This window comes from Nicotiana tabacum, chromosome 11 (assembly GCF_000715075.1).
Source record: "Nicotiana tabacum cultivar K326 chromosome 11, ASM71507v2, whole genome shotgun sequence".
Lineage (NCBI taxonomy): Eukaryota > Viridiplantae > Streptophyta > Magnoliopsida > Solanales > Solanaceae > Nicotiana > Nicotiana tabacum.
Window position 1 is genome coordinate 21,972,031 of NC_134090.1, and position 22,389 is coordinate 21,994,419.

At 38.1% G+C, this 22,389-nt stretch overlaps 2 protein-coding genes across 2 annotated transcripts; one reads left to right on the forward strand and one right to left on the reverse strand.

Moving 5' to 3' along the window:
• The first annotated feature begins 523 nt into the window (after positions 1-523).
• LOC107818354 (ACT domain-containing protein ACR12) lies at positions 524-7,575 on the forward strand. Its single transcript, XM_016644357.2, has 10 exons — positions 524-752; positions 1,287-1,344; positions 3,108-3,230; positions 3,922-4,016; positions 4,735-4,819; positions 4,980-5,039; positions 6,438-6,493; positions 6,626-6,731; positions 6,880-6,948; positions 7,371-7,575. Exons 1-10 carry the CDS (start codon positions 619-621, stop codon positions 7,431-7,433), a joined length of 849 nt encoding a protein of 282 aa, XP_016499843.1. The 5' UTR covers positions 524-618; the 3' UTR covers positions 7,434-7,575.
• A 2,657-nt stretch (positions 7,576-10,232) lies between these two features.
• On the reverse strand, positions 10,233-15,050 carry LOC107818355 (uncharacterized). The gene is made up of 5 exons (XM_016644358.2): positions 14,759-15,050; positions 13,965-14,097; positions 12,520-12,764; positions 11,204-11,375; positions 10,233-10,805 (listed from the first exon to the last, which is right to left on the reverse strand). Exons 1-5 carry the CDS (start codon positions 14,878-14,880, stop codon positions 10,626-10,628), a joined length of 852 nt encoding a protein of 283 aa, XP_016499844.2. The 5' UTR covers positions 14,881-15,050; the 3' UTR covers positions 10,233-10,625.
• Between the last annotated feature and the right edge of the window lie 7,339 nt (positions 15,051-22,389).

A 22,389-nucleotide genomic window follows, 5' to 3' on the forward strand; every position in this document is an offset into this window, starting at 1 on the left:
CCCTCATTATTGGAAGAAAACAATTATACAATATACACCCATCCTATTCTGGAAAAAAACAACTCTAAGGTAATGATTGATCAAGTTGAAAATCCAGAAATAAAAAAAGAAGAAGCATAACAAAAAAGAAGCTTGAATGGGACCCATCTGACGTGGCATTTGCAATGCGGCAGGTGGGTCCACAAAGCTGACGCATACTAGCACCTAAACGTTGCTATCGAAGTTCTTAAAAGAAAAATATCTTAACACATGTACTATGGACCCAAAGAAAAAAAAAAAAAGGCTTTTTTACTTCTTTGTTTCGAAATCAAATTTTGGCTATGAAATTTCTCTTACTTGGAGATGAATTTTTTTTTAAAAAAAATTTTAAAAACTCCAAAAAAATTATTTTTTAAAATTTTTAATTCAAATAATTTACAAAAATTCAAAAAAAAAACCTTAAATTATATTCATATTCAAACACAATTTTAATTTTTAAATATTATTTTCGCTTAATTTTTCTCCCAAAATTTTACCATTCTTGTGTCCAAACGCCACTATATTCCACCTCTTCACTGCTCTCATAAGTCCAATCACTTCACCGTTGAATCACAAAATCTCTCTCTCTCCATTTTCTTCATGGCTATCGCCAACGCTTTCTTCGCTTCACTTCGATCGGCGTTCTCCGATGCCGATTACGGCGTCAACTCTTCTCCCTCCGCCGTTTTTCACGCATTTTCCAGTTCCGGTGTTACGACTTCTCGCCGGAGAAAGTAAGCTACTTTACTTAAACCTTTCGCCTTATTACCCTGGTTTACTAATTACTGACATATGATCTCGTATTATGTTTTGAGCTATATAATCAGCTTTAGCTGAAAAACAAGTTTTAGTAGTAAATTAAACCTAATTATTGACTCTCTATGCTATTTTAGTTGAGAAAGTACTGAAATTGCCGGTTGATTTGGTTTCTGCGGAATCTTCACTGTTTAGTTTTTAGGTATGTAGAGTAGCACGTGAATGATCTTGTTTTTTTCTATTTGATTAGTGAAACCATAGAAGTGAATGATTTTCAGTTATTTAAGTAATTAAATATATATATCTAAAAGATTTAAGTTATATGCATCGACAGTTTACACAATCAGTGTTCTTTAACCAGTGATAGCAGTTTTTTTTATCAGGTTACCAATTAATGTTACTATAGAGATTTACTTGCAGTTACCTTATAAGTGACTTGATTGTACCGTCGCTGCATAAAACTTAACTCATATCTAACTATGGTGATCTGACAAGTTTGAGTTGCTTTGCAGGTATACTGTTTATTGTACTCTAGATAGAGTTGATTCAATGAGTTTGTCACCAGCATTAGTGAGTTTTGATTATATCTCTTATATAGTAGCTAGTTTATCGTGGATATTATGATGTTCTGGAGTGATTGCTTGAGTGGCTCAATCTCAGTTCTAAATAAGTATGTCAATCCATTTTTGTGCAAATTTTCCCATTTGAATAAGGTTTTTGTGCATTTTTCTCACTCATGTAATTTCACTAATTCTATTTTTGAACTTGACTTCTTGGTTTTCTGGTTATTTTTTTTTTTTGAGAAGGTAACAAGTTTTATAAATTAAGTAGAAAAACCTTTAGCATAAAGATTATGCTAAAGGTTAAAGATAGTTACAAGACCCCCGAAAAAGAGCAAAACGCAAACCTAGACTTGTGGTAGTTACAAAGACCCAATAATATCCACTATAGACTCTACATCCTCTACCAAAGCTTCTTTAACACCAAAAGTGAAACAAAAATATACAATTTGTCTTGATCTTCTGTTCAGTGTTAGCTCTATCTTCAAAGCACCTTGAATTTCTCTCCAACCAAATTGACCACAATACATGCTGGGATCAACCTCCACCAATGCTTCAGCCTCAGTAGAATACCTGGGTCATTCCAGCAAGCTAACATTTCTGCAGTGGTCCTAGGTATTGCCCGTTTCACACCTTTCATACTCATGAAAAGATACCACAGCCTACTAGTTACTTTGCAATGTGAAAAGAGGCGACTGTTTGTTTCAATCTCTTTTCCACACAAGAAACATTTGGAACACATAAGCATTCCTCTCCTCATTAAACAGTCATGAGTTAGAACAACCTCTTTGACGACAAGCCAACAAAAGCAAGCCATTTTAAAAGGGATTTTCACCTTCCAGATGTGCTTCTAGTGACATGTCCCATTGTTCATGTGACCAGAGCTATTCAAGATTCCATATGCGTTCATGTGACCAGAGCTATTCAAGATTCCATATGCTGACTTTACAGTATATTCTGTTATTATAGACTGTTATTGAAATAGCTTCCCAAGGAGCTAATGAATTTAGGTATTTTAGTACTTTACTTTATTGCATGCTGTTGAGGCTTTTAAGTAATAAATCAAATAAAACATTTCGAAATCTTCTCTGCATCTGATAAATCAAATTTCGAGTTTTCAGATACTTGTGAAAATGAATGGTCAATGCATTTCTAGAATGACGCTGCTTATTCAGAGGAAAAGGGAAAGTTGCATTGTTAGATGGTAGTTGTTTGACATTTCTAGCATTTGATAAAATGCACTGCCATTCGAAGTTGGAACTTGGCAGCTGAAGATAAGAAACAGCAATTTAACAGCAATTTAACAGGGAAAGGTGGGTGGAAAAAAATTAAATGGCAACTTAAATATTATTATAGCTGATGGAGGATAGAAGAAGTGCAGGAACAAAATCAAGTTGTTCTTCTATAAAAGATACAAAAACAAATTAAGCTGACTGTGGCTTTGAGTTTTTTCGTTTGCTCACCAGGCTACCAGCACCATAATTTAGTGGTTTCCTGTAAACTTGCAGCAAATATTGGTGACATCACCATTTGTTGAAAACATAATCATATTACAGTGTGAAATCATTGAAACATCATTTTTCTTATTGGATAAATTCCTATGACAATTTAGCAACAACACTATATGCTATATTGTTTAACTGAATACTCATAATGAGGAATGGAAAAAAATGCAGAGATTGCAGAATCTCCCTTTCTCCAGTCATTAGCATTTTTTTGTACATTTCTGTCATTTTGTCAGATCATGATGGTGATTATATATTTTCCTTTCAGAAAGCCGAGCAGGAGTCTGGTTATGTTCCTTTGCCAATTGTTCATTTAATTCAGGATCCTGAATGCGATGCAACCACTGTGGAAATTAGCTTCGGTGATCGGCTAGGTCTTCTCATTGACACGGTGAATTCTTTGAACACCATTCCCACCCTGTGCAGTGTGCATATGCATGCCAATGTCCACATGCATGTTTCTCTTTTTGCTTCCATATAAATGGAATTTTGTGCAAAAGTTTCTCCATTGAATACAAAATTTTGAAAGAGGGGAGAGATAAAAAAACCACGGAAGCTGGTATTCCTTGTCATACCATTTCCGCTTGGAGATTCATTGCATGTCGGATCCCATATCCAACCTGTTAAAGATGCTCTGAGAGAGGCTCAAAGATATTTAATTTCACATTTTCCGTTCAGATACTTTCCTCCACTGATAAGCACTTGAATGGACCTACGTCTCTATCTTTGTTTAAAAAAAAATATTGTTTAATGTTTCCTCTTTCAAGGGATCTGAGTTTTTAGTCTCTCTCCTTTTGGTTTCCGGTTTGTGTATTTGTTTACTGGCCACATACTGTTGTGATCAGCTAAACAAGTTTATTGCGATGGTTGATACTTGCCTTATGCATTTTATACACAGAGGAGAGATTTGGTGGTTCACTATTTATATGATACTTGTCTGCATGCCTTTCCTATTGGTAACCACCCCATTCGTTATTTTCGTGTACAATCTCCTTTTCCAGGGTTTAGTGCTTTTTGTTTTTGCTGTCTTGACTTCTCATCAAGTATACATAGCCAACTAGTTGGTCTTGTATGTCGTGCAGATGAAGGCACTCAAAGACTTGGGCTTGGATGTTGTGAAAGGAATTGTTACCACCGAGGGTTCAGTGAAAAAGACAAAGTTTCTTATTACACGATTGTAAGTGTAGATTAACTATTGTACTTCATTTTAATATGTGCCTTGGCATGCTAATACATGGAATTGGATTTTCTGAATTTTTGTAGTAGTTTATGATTTATATACTTACATTCATATTACTTATAAGAAAAGATAACTGCTAATCATTTTGGCTAGTTCTTCTTTTCTTCACAAGTCCACAATTTTTGAGCATTAATCAGTATGATCTGCACTGAATGTTATGTGACTAAATACATTTTGCATATGATTCCTTTTTATCAGATTTATTGCTAGCCCTGATTCTGATTGAAGCTGAATCTTCTCTATAGTATGTTGGGAAATATATGGGAATTGTTGAAGGTAATGCAAGTCAAATTAACTGAAATAGAGCAAAGGTGTTGGATTATATGTTGCATATTTTCAAGGTCGCATGGTTGAAACCCTAATGGTGATTGATCAGGGGGTAGGTATGCCTGTCTAATGATTCACCAGTAGCACATATGTGTCTTTATGAGATGATATAGAAATGGAGGATGTCCAACAGCATGCTTTGAAGTTTTAGAGAGGATGACTACTTGTTATTTTACTCCTAATGTATTATTCTTCATGTCTATGAGAAATACCTCATGTGTTATTCCATAACTTCCCTAAATCTCTAGTTAATAACATCCCTACAAGCATGTCTTTTGGCATATGCCATTATCTTTTTAGACAAATGCCTTCCGTTTTTGCTCTCCAGGGATACCGGGCGCAAAGTTGAAGATCCTGATTTATTGGAGAGGATTCGTTTGACCATAATCAACAACCTTATCAAGTATCATCCAGTATGTTTCCTGAACTTCCCGTATACAATCTCTAAACACATCTAGAATCTATACACGCCATTCTGATTGATCTATCCTTTGATAGAATAATGGTTCATGTTTTCATATTCCTTAGCTTGCTACTGCAACCCCTTAAAGTAGAATGTTTTATGTTTATCAGGAGTCTAGCGAGCAGCTTGCTATGGGTGAGGCTTTTGGGATAAAAGCACCAGAAAAGAAGGTGAAACATTCAGATAAATTAGCTGCTTCCCTATTTATCCCAGTGCCTCTCGTCAGTACAACAATTATGCCTCAACCCCAACCTAGTTAGGGCCCTATATGAAACCTCACTGTCCATTTCACTCTGTTTGAACCTGTTTGTACATCAACTTGCTTACAAATACTAGGTTGGGAAAAGGCTAGCGTGCTAGCGCGCAACGGCTGATGAAAAGCATTTCAAGTATTTTACAGCTATTGTTTGACATAGATATTTATGTTATTATATATTGTTTGTCAATTAACTGAATTTTCAAGTTTTAGGTGGGAGAGTTACCTCGTTTTTTGTTCCAATTTGCCTATTTTCTTTGTCTAAATCTTATTATTAATATTATTATTATTATTATTGTTGTTGTTATTATTATTATTATTATTATTATTATTATTATTATTATTATTATTGTTTTCTTCTTTGGTGCTGGCCGGAGCCATCTAAATAAACAACTTTTTCACTTTCCATTGCCCCTTCAAATGCATGTTAATTGCTTTTTGGCTCTACGTTTCGGATGAATGAAGGACACTACATCATTCCCATTATCGTCTAGAGTTCATGATAACTGTTGTTTCCATTTTGAAGCCAAATAACTATTTTTGCACTTGAAATGGTTGTGCATATCAATAAGCTTTGGTCTGTTGCCAAATTTCAATGTGTTAATAGAAGTAACTTCTTTATAAGGTTTGTGTTTAAATTGAAGTATACATTGTGAGAAATGGATGAAAAGCAATGGTAATGTGAAAGTTGTGAAAATATTTTTGTGGTGCCTTGGAAACACTTAAGGTTTTTCTTATCCGTCTGTGGGTTTTAGTCCTGGTGCTATTAGCTGACTTCCCATAGAAATCTGGTATGTTTTTATCAAAATGGTAAGAGTCCCGTAGAATGTGGAAAACTCAAGGGGCAACCTGAGCTTGGAGTAAAGCTCCAGTATCATGAGTTGAACTAAAACATTTTTCTTATTGTTCTTTCTTGGGGTGTCCCGCTGTACCAGTAGTTGCCATTTCACTGTGAGTTTTTTTTAATCTGCTTGCATGTTCTTTGACGGAAAGCAATGACTAAATAGTGTACTCGACCCTCCATAGGATTTGCTTTATTGTCCTTGTGATCTCTTTATCATTGTCAATACTTAAATAGCGGGCATATGTTATAACTCCTCTTCCACCGGGGAATGCTTGCTGCTCCCTCACCCATGCCTCTTATTCACTAGGTGGAAATCAATGACCTTGAACGCTTAAAAGATTATGCTTCAATACCGCTGCACTTTGTTGCCCTTTTTGTCATCTCTACTTGTGAATTAATGGTCATTGGTTATTTCTCCTCAACCTTTTCAAGTGTGCCTACTAAACTTGTACTTTTGCTTGATGGCAGCCTGATGTTGATATCGCGACTCATATACATATCAAGGATGATGGACCTAAAAGGAGGTAGCATTCTATGGCAACTGTTTTTATATTGTTTATATTTATCACTCCTCAGTTAGTTAAATGTTGATGAGCATCAGTTGAAACTGGTGATGGGACACATACTAACTTGCCATGTTCTTGTGGTTGTTTCAGTATACTGCATGTTGAAACAGCTGATCGATCTGGTTTACTGGTGGAAGTCGTCAAAATAATGGCTGATATTAACATTGATGTTGAATCAGCAGAGATTGATACAGAAGTAAGCTTCTTTCATTCTCCATATGCCTGTAGAAGAGTATCTTACATTCACATATCCAAAAAAGAAGTGTATTATACATTCTTGATTCTTCCATGTTATTTGCCTTCTCTTCAATTTGCCCTCAACTTTCACTTTTGTAAATGTATAGGGTCTAGTTGCGAAGGACAAGTTCTATGTCAGTTACAGAGGGGCAGCATTAACTAGTTCTTTGTCTCAGGTAACTTACTGTATACAGTTTTCAAGTGGTTCGGGCAATCATAGCCGTGTTTCTCGGTTGAGGTATCTTTTCATGGTTAGCAATATTCCGATCTTCGTATAGCATTGTAACTTAAAAGTTAATACTAAATATCATCCATCTCCCTTCATTTTTTCATGTTGCTAACATGTCTTGCTGAATATGTCAAGATAAGTGGTCAATAATGTAAACTATGGGGGACGCTATGGTGAAATGTAGCATTGTAGCTTAAAAAGATGCAATTAGAGTTGGACTAGGATCGCAGTAAGTAAAACCTGGAGATTATACTGAGCAGTAAAAGGCTTTAACCTTTTCATTGGCTGTACTAACAATTTCTCTGAGTCTCTTCCTTATCATAGTGTTGTCCTTTTTTCGCTATCTCAAGTCCAACGTTGAACCTGCAGGTGCTTGTAAACTGCCTGCGGTACTTCCTTAGGAGGCCTGAGACAGATGAAGAAAGTTACTAGCTAGCGAGCATACTCGTATGTACACTATATAATATAATCTTGTCTGCTAGTCAATGCAAGGGCTGGAATCATCTCCATTGTCATGTAAAATTATGTCTGTTTTCTGATTAATTCGTAATATATGTGATCTGTGATTCTCCTCGTGAATAAACGGAATAAACTGACAGGACTCTAGTGTCACATAGAATGCGCACAATTTCTTACAATTGTCCGTCTATTGGATGTAAAAAGCACTATAGCAGAATCAGAAGTTGCTTATTAGTTGGCAATCTCAGAGTGAACAGTGAAAAGCAAAGTGATTTCTTCCCATGAGTTATTTGGTACCTGTCCCGGTGGGAGGAAGCAAGGATCTGAAGCTGGTCGGACACTACTATTATTAAAAATATTCATAAGAACAAGTGAGGGATGGCCCAAGTCCCCAGCGGGACTTTATCTATGTTGTTAGAATGGTGTTTCTCCCTTTACTTTCTTTTTATTGCTGTGTGAGGATGAAGGCTCGAGTGTCTTAAATAACAAATTAGAAAGAGCAATTTGATCAGTTTCAGTAAGGGTTCAGGCCTACGATTATAAGCCCCTTTCGCCAGTTAAAATGACTGGCGCGCGCGGTTGTTATCAATACTGGAGTACTTGTTTCTAAGCCGCTCAGTATATCTGGATTAGATCGAAACTTTGTCGTGACGTCTAGTCTTGCTAGCCTTGTGCACGAGCGGTAGGGGTGTTCAAGCCGAACCGGAAAACTGCACCAAATCGAAAAATCAAACTAAATCGATTTAAAAACCCGACTAGGTTTGGTTTGACTTGGTTTGGTATTGAGTAAAAAAATTCGAACCAAACCGACATATAAATATATAAATTTTATTTATATTTTTAAGACTTTATAATGATTTTTCGTTAGAAAATGTAGAAATATTTGGGATCCTCTCATGTATTAACCTTAGAAAGCGTAAATTAACGAAAAATTATTGTTAGACGACTAAGAAAATAACTACCATGTGTTACTAAAAAAATTTTCCCATTAGAATATTTTAATAGATCATATGTTTGTCAATTTTTTCCATATTTACTAAATATATATTCACTTATCAAAGCTTTATCTATAGTTTTAATAAAGTAAGATTGAAATAATATTCATATAACAAAAAAACCCGACAAAATCGAACCAATCCAAACCGATATAATTGGTTTGGTTTGGTTTTGATAAAAACCAAATCAATCCGGTCCATGTACACCCCTAACGAGCGGTTGTGTCATTAAGGGTCTGTTTTTGGCAGCAATTCTAGGTGGACCTTTGGTTAATTAATTTGGATTGGTTGTATAAATAATACTAATTGATTTTACCCGTTGCGTACAGTTTAGGAAAGGCTAAAACTTACCCGCAAATAAATGTGACATATATCTTGCACGTATATACCTTTTAACACTTAACTATGGTTAAGTGATATGTATTTTTACTTTGATTTGTTGAGACAGATTTTGTTTCCTATTTAATCAGTTGTAGCCGTAGGGATTGCAATGCAGAAATCGTAATGTGCTAATTTCATTTAGTCCGATATTTGGTTTGTGGTGTTAATAATTAGTATATATTGGTGTTCACTGTTATGAATTACATTGTTTAAAATTAACTCCATGCTTAATTATCTATCATTTCTAATTTTAAAGATGGTGTATGATATAATTTAAATGAGAAAAAATTTATATTCTCAAAAAGACAAATTTATGAACATTATTTTTTTTTTTAATTCTCCTTGATAAAGAACAATATTAAGAAAGCTCTTAATATGAAAGGGCGTGTTTTGGAATATGAATAAGTAAACATCCGCATAATAGAATGTTTATTTTGAACACTTCCGCATAAATTTAAAATCCAAATTGCAAATATTAATAGAATTTAAAGAGATAACGAGACGATTAACTCGATAAATAATAGCATAAATGGACGTTTTTTCATTTGCTAGTTTGTATGCGTGTATGGTTATTTAACACCAAATTCGATGTAAATGGTACAAGAACTAATGCGCAACAATCGCATGCATCATTAATATTGAGATAAAAAGAATAACTAGCAAGCCAATTATATTAATAGAGAATTAAACACCAAAACTACTTTCACTAGTATGGGTGATCAATCAATCCCTTAGAGATCCAAAGGAACTAACTTGACCAAAATAAAAAATTAAAAAAGAAATGCTAGATTTATCAATAAGCGGATTAGGAAAGAGAGAATACAGAAGCAGCTGCAAAAATGATATATTGACTCGTGTCAGTATTCTCATTAAAGGACACATCCCACAACCAGGGGCGGAGCTAGAACTTCGGATGCGGGTTCCATCGAACTTAGTAGCTTTGGTCCAAACTTATATTTGCCTTTAAAAATGGGATTTTCACATTCCTATGTCATATAGTAAACTATATTACTCTCCATGCTTAACTTTTAATATAATTACCTTTTATATACCTAATTACCATTTATGTACATTTTAGAGGTTTTAATGTTATTAATTAGTCTCCTAATTTAACTCTACCGTATATTCCCACTCCCCCCAAGTTTCTCTCTCCAAATCTCACCCCAAATATGTACAAATTATTAATTTGGAATCCAATAACTTACAAGGAATAGAATCCCCAACCCATTAGCTTCAAATCTTGGCTCCACCTCTGTGGCCACGACTGAAAAGGTACAAAAGTCGTGCTACTTGAAGTTCAGCTTGTAAAAGCATGTGCCTTTCAACATGGATCGAGTCCTAGCTCTTGTCTATTATGATTCATGTCTCTGATAAGATGTCAAGCACCTCCTTTGTACAATAATCAAACAGAAAAAAGCATTTAATTCGAATCTTGCACAATGAATTTAGCAATTCTCTGCCATACAATCAAACTCTAGTCCAAAATCACCAGAAAACCCAAGTCCCACTTGTCATGGCGGAATTTTAAGTAGGAATCCTAAAGATAAATTGTTTCTAAATAAGAAAAAATGACATTCTTTTTAGGACTGACTAAAAGGGAAATAGTGCCACATAAATTGGGATGGATGGAGTATTTATTGAAATATTTTATGGGCCTTTTTCATATATATATATTTATGTTTAGTGACTAAGCCGAAGCTCCATCTGCCATTTTAACCACCCAATGTATCGATCAATGGCTATCTTTCAGCTCTTTTTAATCCTTCATCACAGCACAATTTTGCGATAATTATGGTGATACTCTACCTGCTTCATTGGAGTGCAAAAGGTCTTCTACCTTCCGCAAAATGAAGCTTCCATTTGGAAGATTAAGCCCCATGTTGTATTCCTCATCATTAAATTGTGTCCGCTTCAACGTTCCCCTGTAACTGGTAGTGGCAAACATTGGGTGACCCCTAGCAATCGATGCCTGCAACATTACAGAAAACTCATACTTAATGCAAAAAGCAGACTGCCACGCTGAGTCGCTGATCATCAAATTGAATTTTTTTTGTTACTACTGTCCATGCAACTAAGGGAGATTGTGTTTTGTGACCGAATGTTGCCGGCATCAGAACTCTGTATGAACTCTTAAAAGTTGCATTGCAGTTTAAAAAATAATAGAATCTAAATCATTAAAGAGAATTCACAACTTAAACAGCTAAATTCCTAGTTTTTGAAAGAGGGGCTGTTGATTATGTGAATGCTTCTATTTAATCTAGCATCAGAAATCCAGAACTTGTACTTGTATGTTTCTTTTTTACTATCGCATTATTGAGCAATCAAAAGGGAAAACAAGAGAGGAATTAGCGCTATTGAAGAACTAACCATGTGGCCTTTCCCCAATTCAAGAAGCCAAAATCTCCAATCTTTCAGTTCTTTACCATCAACTTTGACAACTATGTTTGCCCAGTTTTTGTGAAGAAATTCGACAGTGTCCAATTTGTAACCCACGCCGACACCAATGGCTTTGACAAATGCTTCCTTCACACTCCAATATCTGCATAAGTTGTCAGATTTGCCAGTATAATTTTTTCCACCATTTAGCATGAATTTTATTTCTCGGGGTGACAAAACCTGTCATTCATTGTCACAAAAAAAGAAGAAAAAAAGAAGATGTCTCCCAGTATCTTATTTTCTACTCCCTCTACATCAAATTCATACTCTGCTAGTTTGTTAAGTTGGTCAAGAAGTATGAATCGTTTTCTGACAAGTGATACGATATATTACTCTTTGATTCATGTCGATGCTGGAAGTGTAAAAGTGGGACCCATCAAGAAACTGGAAAATGTGATATGCCCATTTCAAGAAAGTAGACATTAATTTGGCAAGGCCAAAAGCAGAAACTATAACATTCAATTTGAAACTACTCCGCCGAAACTATGAGGCAGCAACTATACTTCAAATAGCACAAATTGTGACACTATCACAGTAAACGAAAGGTTGTTGGTGAAGGAAATTGTTGCTAGTAGCAAGGCCAAATCTCAGTATGACACCTGCTTTTCCCATAAAACATAAACATAAAATAAGCGGCGGAGGAGTTGGTCACAGCAGAGATATTATTGCATTATGCCACCCATTGTAAAATGGTAGAAACCAACTTGGCACATTCTCATAAGGAAAATGATTGTTGAGCAGTTTGAATGCCATGTACATATGGTCGTTCCCAGCAGTACAAAGGTTGATATTCTTCCCTAGAGGAGGTACTTTAGGTATGGAGGTTCATTTAACCTGATCATTAGCCATCTGAGCTCAATTTGATCCGAGGGAACTTTTCCCAACCAAAGAGACTAAGTTCTTTATGTACCTTGTCAATAATGTTTTAACCGAAAATATCTATATTCTGTAACTTTTTTGGAAAATTAATGTCCCGCGCCGTCAACTAAGGCTTATCCAAAATGAGACACTAAACTGTAATGAGTAATGGAAGAGAAAACAGGTGCATAGGTTCCTACATACTTCTTTTGCTTGGGAATTACCTTCGACAGTTTACCGGACTAAACTCACTGCGATCTCTGACTCGAACATGGAAGAAAGAAAGCTTTGAAATGCACATAATTGTAGGAGTTTGAGGTTAAGCAAGAATAAAATTTCACTAGTGTAGTGGCATTTGCATTAAGTAAGGCCTAAAAATAGATAGGTACCTATAAAACTCACTTAAAATCTGATGAGAAGATCCAGCATTGATTATGTTAAACCATTCCAGTCCTGAGAAGTATGATGAGAAACTCTCAATGAAATCTTCAACTGATTCTTTCTCAGGAATAGTTTGAGCAACAACATCCAATCCCACAAGGCATATTGGTTCAGAAGCAATAGCCACAAAATCACCATGATGTGATGCGTTGAAGTTGAAATTTGGCAACTCCAAGTTCGGTTTGTCACATTCCTAGAAGTAGAAAAGGTTAACAATATTGAAAATGGGAAGATAGTGATTGCAAGCAACATCATAGCTGGTAGCTTGAAGAATATCCTCGAATTCTTGTGGCATATGAAGTTAAACAATCAATGTTAATCTGGCCTAAAAAATGTAATTTCAAACATAAACAAGGACAAACCTTTTCAGCTGAATCAGAATTGACATGAGGACAACATATTGGATAACAAGTAAGAAAAAATCTTATTTTGAATCTTTATCGATGATGTAAACATAAAAAACATGAGAAAGCATCAGTAACTGGGAGAGTTTTCCAACTACTAGCTATGTAAATGCTGGTAAACCATATATGCCACAATCGAATCCCAATTGTCTCATCTTCGTGGATTTTACAAAGTCCGCTTTAAATAAGTTGATTTTATTTGGATATGGAGAAGGACAACTGCATCGACTTAGAATGAGGAGGAAAAGATCTACAAGAACAAACCAATATATAATAAATTCTTTTCGACCAAAATACATCACTCAAATAATTTCTCACTGATAAATAAGTGCTGTTCAAATGGAGAGAAGGACGAGACTTGGCTAAGAGGCACAACTTTCTTCATGGCTGTTGAAGCGGGGCCAAAAGAAGACAAGAAACGAATCAAAGGAAATGACAGAAAGTATGTCTTTGACACTGGCGAGAAACTAATTTATCAATTAAGCACGTCAGGAGATTTCGTTTTCACTCCCTACAAGAGTAAGAAACAAATTTTCTATTGGTTTTTCCCCCTTGTACATACTACAGCACTTCCTTAGTGTTGCTATTTTAATACAATTACCTTTTCTCGAAAAAGGAGATTTCATATTTACTACCCAGAAAAGGTCTAACATCAAGTTCTTCATGTCATATTCCAAGCATTTGTCTTGTGCAAGCTGTCTAGTGGATAGCAAATCTATATAACGTGTTTTTCAGTATAAGACCACTGAAAATAATTCCTATCTTTATAGTGAAATTCCAGCCAAGAATAATGAGTTATTTTTCCACCTCTTTCAGTCTTCGAATCTTCTGGAGCACTTGGAAGAATGCGAGAACCCAACTAGTTAATGATAAAGCACACACTCGTAAAATACCTAAATAAGCAACCATCAAAAACATAATTTCAACAACAAATAAGACCAAAAGCAAGTGAACTTTCAGCATTGTACGTGATCACATTCTATATATACCAGGTATGGTTTTCCCTCAGCAGTACGCCTGATGACAATTTCATTGTATGGGATTCCCAAGACTTGATGTACCAGTGCATACTGCAACAATCTGCTCACAAGCGCCCGTTTTCGGTCTTCCATTTTAAAAAACCTAATCAGTGAATGACACATCCACTCAATTTTTTACAAAGGCAATTTTGATAACCAAATTCCTTGACAAGCTTTTCAGACACCATATAGAATTAAGCAATTATACCAAAGTGCAAATTCAAATTTTTGCTATGGTAGACACTTTATAGCAATAAAAAATCAACGAGTTACAGAATAAACTTCCAGATGAAAACTTTACTTGCAATACAAAGTGCAGATTCACAACATAGAATTAAGACAAGTATAATAAAGTAAGAATTTGCACTTTTGCAGATCGTTTAATGCAACCAAGAACAAAAAGATACAGAATAAACTTAAAGATGAAAACTTTACTTGGCATACATCAATTTAGCACTTCAAATAAATTATAAACTCCACGAACACCTTAACTAATCAAGAACCAAATTAGCAAACAATAAATTTTAAGCATTCAATAAAAATCCATGGACACTGCATCAAAATCAAGAAATAAGTACAAAATAAACTTAAAGATGATAGCTTTACATGATGTACATATATTTTTTAGCATTTAATATATGAAATCGAGAATCAAACAGGAGTGTGGAATAAACTTAACGATGAAAACCTTACATAGTACATACATAAAGTTTAAACATTTCCCATATAAAAAGTAGAGCACAGAGGAGGAAATTGAAAGAAACCTGGTAATAGAGGGATGTTCATGCTGGGGAAGAAAAGACATAGCAAAAGAGAAGTGATGGGGAGAAGGGTTCCATTCAGAAATGTCAACTGCCCATCTCTGCACTCCCTTCTCCAATTCCATTTCTCAACTTTCAGAGATAAAAACTGTTGACTTTCAAGTCTTAGAAACTGGGGAATTAGGATTGTAACTTGTTTCTGCTCTTCTAAAAATTGTTGCCGGCCAGTTTCAGTTCTCTTGTTTTGGGTTCATTGTCAGAAACCAATCCATACTTAACATGTGCTTTTACCTATTAGTTCGGTAGCCTAAAAAGCATATAAATTATATATATATATATATATATATTTAGTTATTATTTTAAGAGCGGCTATACGATATCATTTTCCCAATTTGTATAATTAGATTTTGTTTATAGGCCATCATTATATAGATAAGTTTCTAATATATTACTCTCTCCGGTCAATAATAAGTGACCAATTTCTTTTGACACGCCCATTAAGAAAATACCAAATTCTATGCAAAAATTATCTAGTATGACTAAACTACCATTAATTAAATATTTAATGTGAAGAGTAAGAAAACTTTTTAGGGATATGTACATAATAGTAATTTTGTAAAAACAAATTGAATTCTTTCTTGATGTCACAACCCAATTTCATTATAGATCGTGATGACGCCTAACACCATTGTCAGGCAAGCCAACGCGGAAATATTAATAAGTTCTCATTTTACTTTACCAAAACAAGTGTAGCAATTTCTTAATTTGAAGTTAAAACAAGTGATAATTAGTAACGTACCAAAAATAATTATACAATTCCCAAAAGAATAGTCTGCTAATGTGTGTGCCAAGACCTGGTGTCACAAATATATGGACATCTAGTAGAATATACAGAAGAGTAAATCTATCTTACTGTCTGAAATAGAGATGACAACCAAAAATAAAGAGATACTCTATCAAGTTGCTGAACGACATAGGAAAGGAGCAGCTCACCGTGAAAGTCTCGGACTATGATCAGGAACGAGCACCAGACTGATAGCCAGATGTACCTGCCTCAGATCCTGTATAATTAAGTACAGAAGTATAGTATGAGTACATAAACAATATGTACCCAGTAAGTATCCCGTCTAATCTCGAAGAAGTAGAGACGAGAGATCGACTTGATACTTACTAGGGTCAAATAATATAATAATTTTTTATGCTAAGCATGGATTTCACAGATAATATCAGTTTATAGCAAGAGGTGATAAGTCATACCTAGATAGTATCACAGTTAGCCTTTACGTTTCAGATCATTTAACAAAGTAAGTCATGAATAAGATTTCACATAAATATCATGCGCACGTTATGCCGAGGTCGTATGGCCCGGTCCAACAAAAAGGAAACTATGCACTGCCCTAGGGTCGAATGGCGCAAACCATAGATGCATCTATTTCTACCGAGGCGATCGGCCCGATCTACAAATATCAATTATCATCAAGAAGGTGCATAAAGGCACATTTGTATTCAAATAATTCATACAAGTGTTCAAACAAGTGCATACGTTCACATAGGTTCGTTTCCAAGTCTCTAGTATATCTTAAGTGATCTCATTAGCATGGAAAGATATAAACATTTACAAATTTGGCATGATACAGGTCCTAAACTACCCGGACAATTAACATAGTAGTAGCTACGTACGGACTCTCGTCACCTAGTGTGTACGTAGCCCCTGCATTTAGTGACAATTTATTCAATTATTATACCTATGGGGACAATTCTTTCTTACAAGGTTAGAAAGGAGACTTACCTCGCTCTGAAGCGTACTTCCAATACCAAGAAAGTGCTTAAACCCTCAATTTGGAGCCGAACGATCCAAAACTAATTAAACGAGGTAGGAACTAGTCAATACAAGCTCACAAGTTCGCATTCTAACTATTAAAGAAATTTTCCAACCCTAAATACAAGTTTCCTAAAATCCAACCCCTGGCCCACGCGCCCGGATTCCAAAATTTTTTGAAGAAAGTTGTTCTTTATAACCTAAGGATCAATAATATATGATTTCTACTTCATTTCATAATGAATTTTGTGGTTAAATCTAACTTTTATCAAAACCCTAGGTTTTTCTCTAACCCCATGATTTTTCCTTAATCTTTGTGTGTTAATCTATCCAAGACTCAAGTATTAAACTAGAAATAAGTGGGATGAACTTACCTCAAGATGCTAGGTGGAATATTTCTCTTTGGAAGCTCCCAAATCGCCCAAACAATGGTGGGAATGTGTCAAAAATGACACATTCCCGTATTAAATGAAGGCACTACCTTCAGCGATTTTCGCACATGCGGTTAGGGGACCGCATCTGCGGTCTCGCTTCTGCGAGAGGGGGTCCGCATCTGCGGAATTAGGCCAGGGGGCTGGGACCGCTTCTGTGGCATTGGAGCTGCTTCTACGGAGAAGGAGCCGCATCTGCGGTTCCTGGGCTCCTTCCCTTGGCCGCTTCTGCGATGTGTCGACCGCATCTGCGACTGACCAACTGCAGGTGCGGTTATGACAGATAGCTGGAGTTTCACTTCCTTGTCATTTTTTTCCAACTTCACTCGAGCCTCGTCCGATTGACGCTCGGGGCCACAGGGCCCCGTCCGAACATACCGACAAGTTTGAAATAATAAAACGGACTCGCTCGAACCCTCAGAATGTTCGAAACAATGCTAAATCTAAGAATCACCCCCTAAAGCCAATTGAATCAAACTTATGCACTTCAAGTTCTTAAATTCACTTCTAATGCGTCGAAACATACTTATGCTACTCGGATTGACACCAAATTTTGCAGGTAAGTCTTAAATGTTATATTGGACCTGTACCGGGCTCTGAAACCAACATGCGGGCTCAATACCAACATGGTCAAACATTATTCAATTTCATTGAATCCTTAGAATTTTAGTTTAACAATTTCTAACGAAAATTCATTACTCGGACTAGGGACCTCGAAATTAGATTCCGGGCATACGCCTAAATCCCATATTTTCCTACGGACCCTCCGGGACCGTCAAAACACAAGTCCGAGTCTGTATACTCGAAATGTTGACCAAAGTCAAACTTAGCCTTTTAAGAATATCTTAGGGAATCAAGTGTGCCTATTTCAACCCAAACTCTTCCAAACCCCGAACCAACCATCCCCATAGGTCGTAAATTAGTTAAAGCAAACGCCAAAAGTCTTATTTAGGGGAACGGGGTCTTAAAAAGCAAAACGAACAGTCAGGTCGTTACATTCTCCACCTATTAAACAAACGTTAGTCCTCGAATGGACATAGAAAAGTACCTGAGCTAGGAAAAAGATGGGGGTATCTGCTCCGCATGTCCTCCTCGGATTCCCAGGTCGCCTCCTTAATTGGTTGGCCCCTCCACTGGACCTTTACTGCGGAAATCCTCTTGGAGCTCAACTGGCGATCTTGCCTATCAATAATGACAATTGGCTCCTCCTCATAACCCAGACTCTCAACCAGCTGAATAGTACTAAAGTCTAACACATGGGACAAGTCGGCTTGATACTTCCGCAACATCGATACTTGGAAAACTGGATGAACTCCCGATAAGCTGGGGGTAAAGCCAACTCGTAAGCAACCTCCCCAATTCACCTTAACACCTCAAATGGGCCAATAAACCTTGGGCTCAGCTTGCTCTTCTTCTCGAATCTCATAACACCCTTTACTGGGGAGACTTTCAAGAAGACCTTCTCGCCAACCATGAATGATACATCACGCGCTTTCTGATCAGCATAACTCTTGTGTCTGGACTGAGCTATGCGAAGCCTCTCCTAAATCAACTTTACCTTTTCCAAAGCATCTTGCACCAAGTCTATACCATACAACTTAGCCTCACCAGGTTCAAACTACCCGATAGGAGAATGACATCGCCGACCATATAAAACCTCAAATGGAGCCATCTCTATGCTGGACCGATAGCTGTTGTTGTAAGCAAACTCTGCCAAGGGCAAGAAATGATCCCACTGTCCTCCAAAATCAATCACACATGCTCTGAGCATGTCCTCCAAAATCTAAATTGTCCGCTCTGACTGCCCGTCGGTCTAAGGTTGGAATGTTGTGCTAAGCTCCACACGGGTCCCCAACTCACTCTGAACGGCTCTCCAAAATTGGGAAGTGAACTGAGGGCCTCTATCTGATATAATGGAAACAGGCACATCGTGCAACCGAACTATCTCCCGAATGTAAATCTGAGCCAATCTCTCTGAAGTGTAAGTAGTCACAACCGGAATAAAGTGTGCCGACTTGGTCAACCCATCAACAATGACCCACACTACATCAAACTTCCGCAAGGTCCGGGGCAACCCAACTACGAAGTCCATAGTAATGCGCTCCCACTTCCACTCAGGTATAGGCATCTGCTGAAGTAGTCCACCTGGCCTTTGGTGTTCATACTTAACCTGCTGGCAATTGAAGCACCTAGCCACATACTCTACTATGTCTTTCTTCATCCTCCGCCACCAATAATGTTGCCTCAAGTCATGTTACATCTTCGTAGCACTCGGATGAATGGATTATCGCGAACTGTGTGCCTCCTCTAGAATCCTCTCCCCCAGACCATCAACATTAGGAACACATAGGCGACCCTGGAGTCACAGGACACCATCCTCGCCCATAGAAACCTCCTTGGCACTACCCTGTTGCACTATCTATCTGAGAACCGCCAAGTGTGGATCATCGAATTGTCGGGCCTTGATCTGACCCAATAATAAAGACTGAGCAACAACACACGCAAGGACTCGGCTGGGCTCTGAAATATCTAACCTCATAAGTCTGTTAGCCAAGGACTGAATGTCCAAGGCTAGTGGCCTCTCCTCTGCTGAAATGAATGCCAAGATACCCATACTCTCTACTTTCCTGCTTAAGGCATCCGCGACCACATTTGCCTTGCCCGGATGATAAAGAATGGTGATGTCATAATCCTTCAGTAACTCAAGCTATCTACGCTGCCTCAAATTGAGATCCATCTACTTGAACAAATGCTGTAAGCTGTGATGATCAATGTAAACCTCACATGACACCTCATACAGATAATGACTCCATATCTTAAGAGCATGAACAATCGCCGCCAACTCTAGATCATGCAAAAGATAATTCTTCTCATGAATCTTCTGCTGGCGTGAAGCATATGCAATAACTCGCCCCTCCTACATCAATACACAACCCAAGCCAACGCGTGAGGCATCACAATATACCGTATATATCCCTGAACCGGAAGGCATCACAAGTACTGGTGTTGTAGTCAAAACTGTCTTGAGCTTCTGAAAGTTCGCCTCACAATCATCGGACCAACGGAAAGGAGCACCCTTCTAGGTTAATCTAGTCAGAGGTGATGCAATAGATGAAAAAGCACGAATCGTCTGTAATAACCTGCTAACCCCAGGAAACTCCTGATCTCGGTCACTGAAGTAGGACGTGGCCAACTCTGAACTGCCTCAATCTTCTTAGGATCCACCTTAATACCCTCTCCTAACACAATATAACCCAAGAATGTCACCGACTCTAGCCAAAACTCACACTTGGAGAACTTAGCATACAACTTCTACTCCTGCAAGGTCTGAAGCACTACTCTCAAATGTTTCTCGTGCCCCTAGGCTACGTGAGTATATCAAGATGTCGTCAATGAAGACAATGACAAGGAATCAATATAAGGTCTGAACACCATATTTATCAGGTCCATAAATGCTGTTGGGGCATTAGTCAAGCCAAAGGACATCACCATAAACTCACAATGACCATATCTAGTACGAAAAGCAGTCTTCGGAACATCTGAGTCCCGAATCCTCAACTGATGATACCTTATCTCAAGTCGATCTTAGAGAACACCCTAACACCCTAGCACCCTGCAACTGGTCGAACAAGTCATCTATGTGCGGCAATGGGTACTTGTTCTTGATGGTAACCTTGTTCAACTGGCGGTAATCAATGCACAGCCGCATGGTCACATCCTTCTTCTTTACAAACAACACTGGTGCACCCCAAGGTGACACGCTTGGTCTAACAAACCCCTTTGATAACAACTCCTCAAGCTGCTCCTTCAACTCTTTGAGAGCCATACGGTATGACGGAATAGATATAGGTTGGGTACCTAGAGCCAAATCAATACAAAAATCAATATCGCGATCCGACGACATGTCAGGAAGATCAGAAGGAAACACATCGGTGAACTCCCGAACTACTGGAACTGACTCAATCGTCGGAGACTCAGCGGTGGTGTCCCGAACATAGGCCAGATAAGCCAAATACCCTTTCTCGACCATATGCCGAGCCTTCAAGAAAGAGATAACCCAACTAGATGTATCAACTATAGAACCCTTCCACTCCAACCCTGACAACCCTGGCATTCCTAATGTAATAGTCTTGGCATGGCAATCAAGGACGGCGTGGTATGGGGATAACCAATCCATGCCTAGGATGACCTCAAAGTCGATCATATCAAGTAACAGGAGATCTGCTCTAGTCTCGAAATCACAGAATGTGACCATACAGGACCGGTAGATCCAATCCACAGCCACAAAATCGCCCACAGGAGTAGACACATGAATATGAGTGCCTAAAGGCTCAGAAGGAATAACCAGGAAACGAGCAAACAGAGATGATACATATGAATCGGTAGACCCTGGATCAATTAATACCGAAACATCTCTACCGCAGACGGAAATAATACCTGTGATAACGGCATCTGAGGCCAATGCATCTGGCGTAGCTGGAAGGGCATAGAATCTGGATGGAGCGTCGGCTGGCTGGCCTCTACCCGACTGAGTAGTAGCTGGCTGACCTCTCCCTGTCTGGCCTCCACCTCTAGGACGACCTCTACTAGTCTCCCCCCACCTCTAGACTGTTGGGCAACCGGTGCTGAAATCATAGGCTGTTGACCCTGCTGTGCTGCCTTGCCCCGAAGCCTGGGGCAATATCTCCTCATATGACCAAGGTCTCCGCACTAAAAACAACCCCGCGCGGCAACCTGCTGCCCTAATGGCTGACCTTGATGGCATGTAGACCCATTGCAAGAAGCCTGGATAGCCGGTGGACGGTATGAACTCTTCGGCATAGCACTGAAATAGGAACCTGAAGAACCCTGGGGACCTGAATACCCATTGGAGGAACCCTGAATAGCTAGCGGGCGATAAAAACTCTCTAGCATGGCGCTGAAATAGGGGCGCGCTGGAGCACCCCAAGTAGGTGTGGTGCTTAATATGGGGGTCTGCTGGGCTGACTCCTCCCAAACTAACCTTTACCCCTAATCGGGGCACCTTTGAAATCTCCAGAGAAACTAGCCCTCTTATCCTACTGCATCTGCTCCCTACCCCTCAGACGGTAGCCCTCAATCCTCCGAGCAATCTCTACTAATAGCTGATAAGAAGTCCCCATCTGCACCTCTCAGGCCATGTTGGTCCTAATGCCAGAATGCAGCCCTGCAACAAACCTCTGCACCCTCTCTGTGTCAGTAGAAAGTATCATCAATGCATGGCGGGATAACTCAGAAAACCTCGCCTCGTAGTCGGTCACGGACATCTGACCCCGCTCAAGCTGCTCAAACTGATACCACAGCTCTTCTCTCTCAGAGGGTGGAATATACCTGTCCAAGAATAAATGTGTGAACTGGCCCCAAGT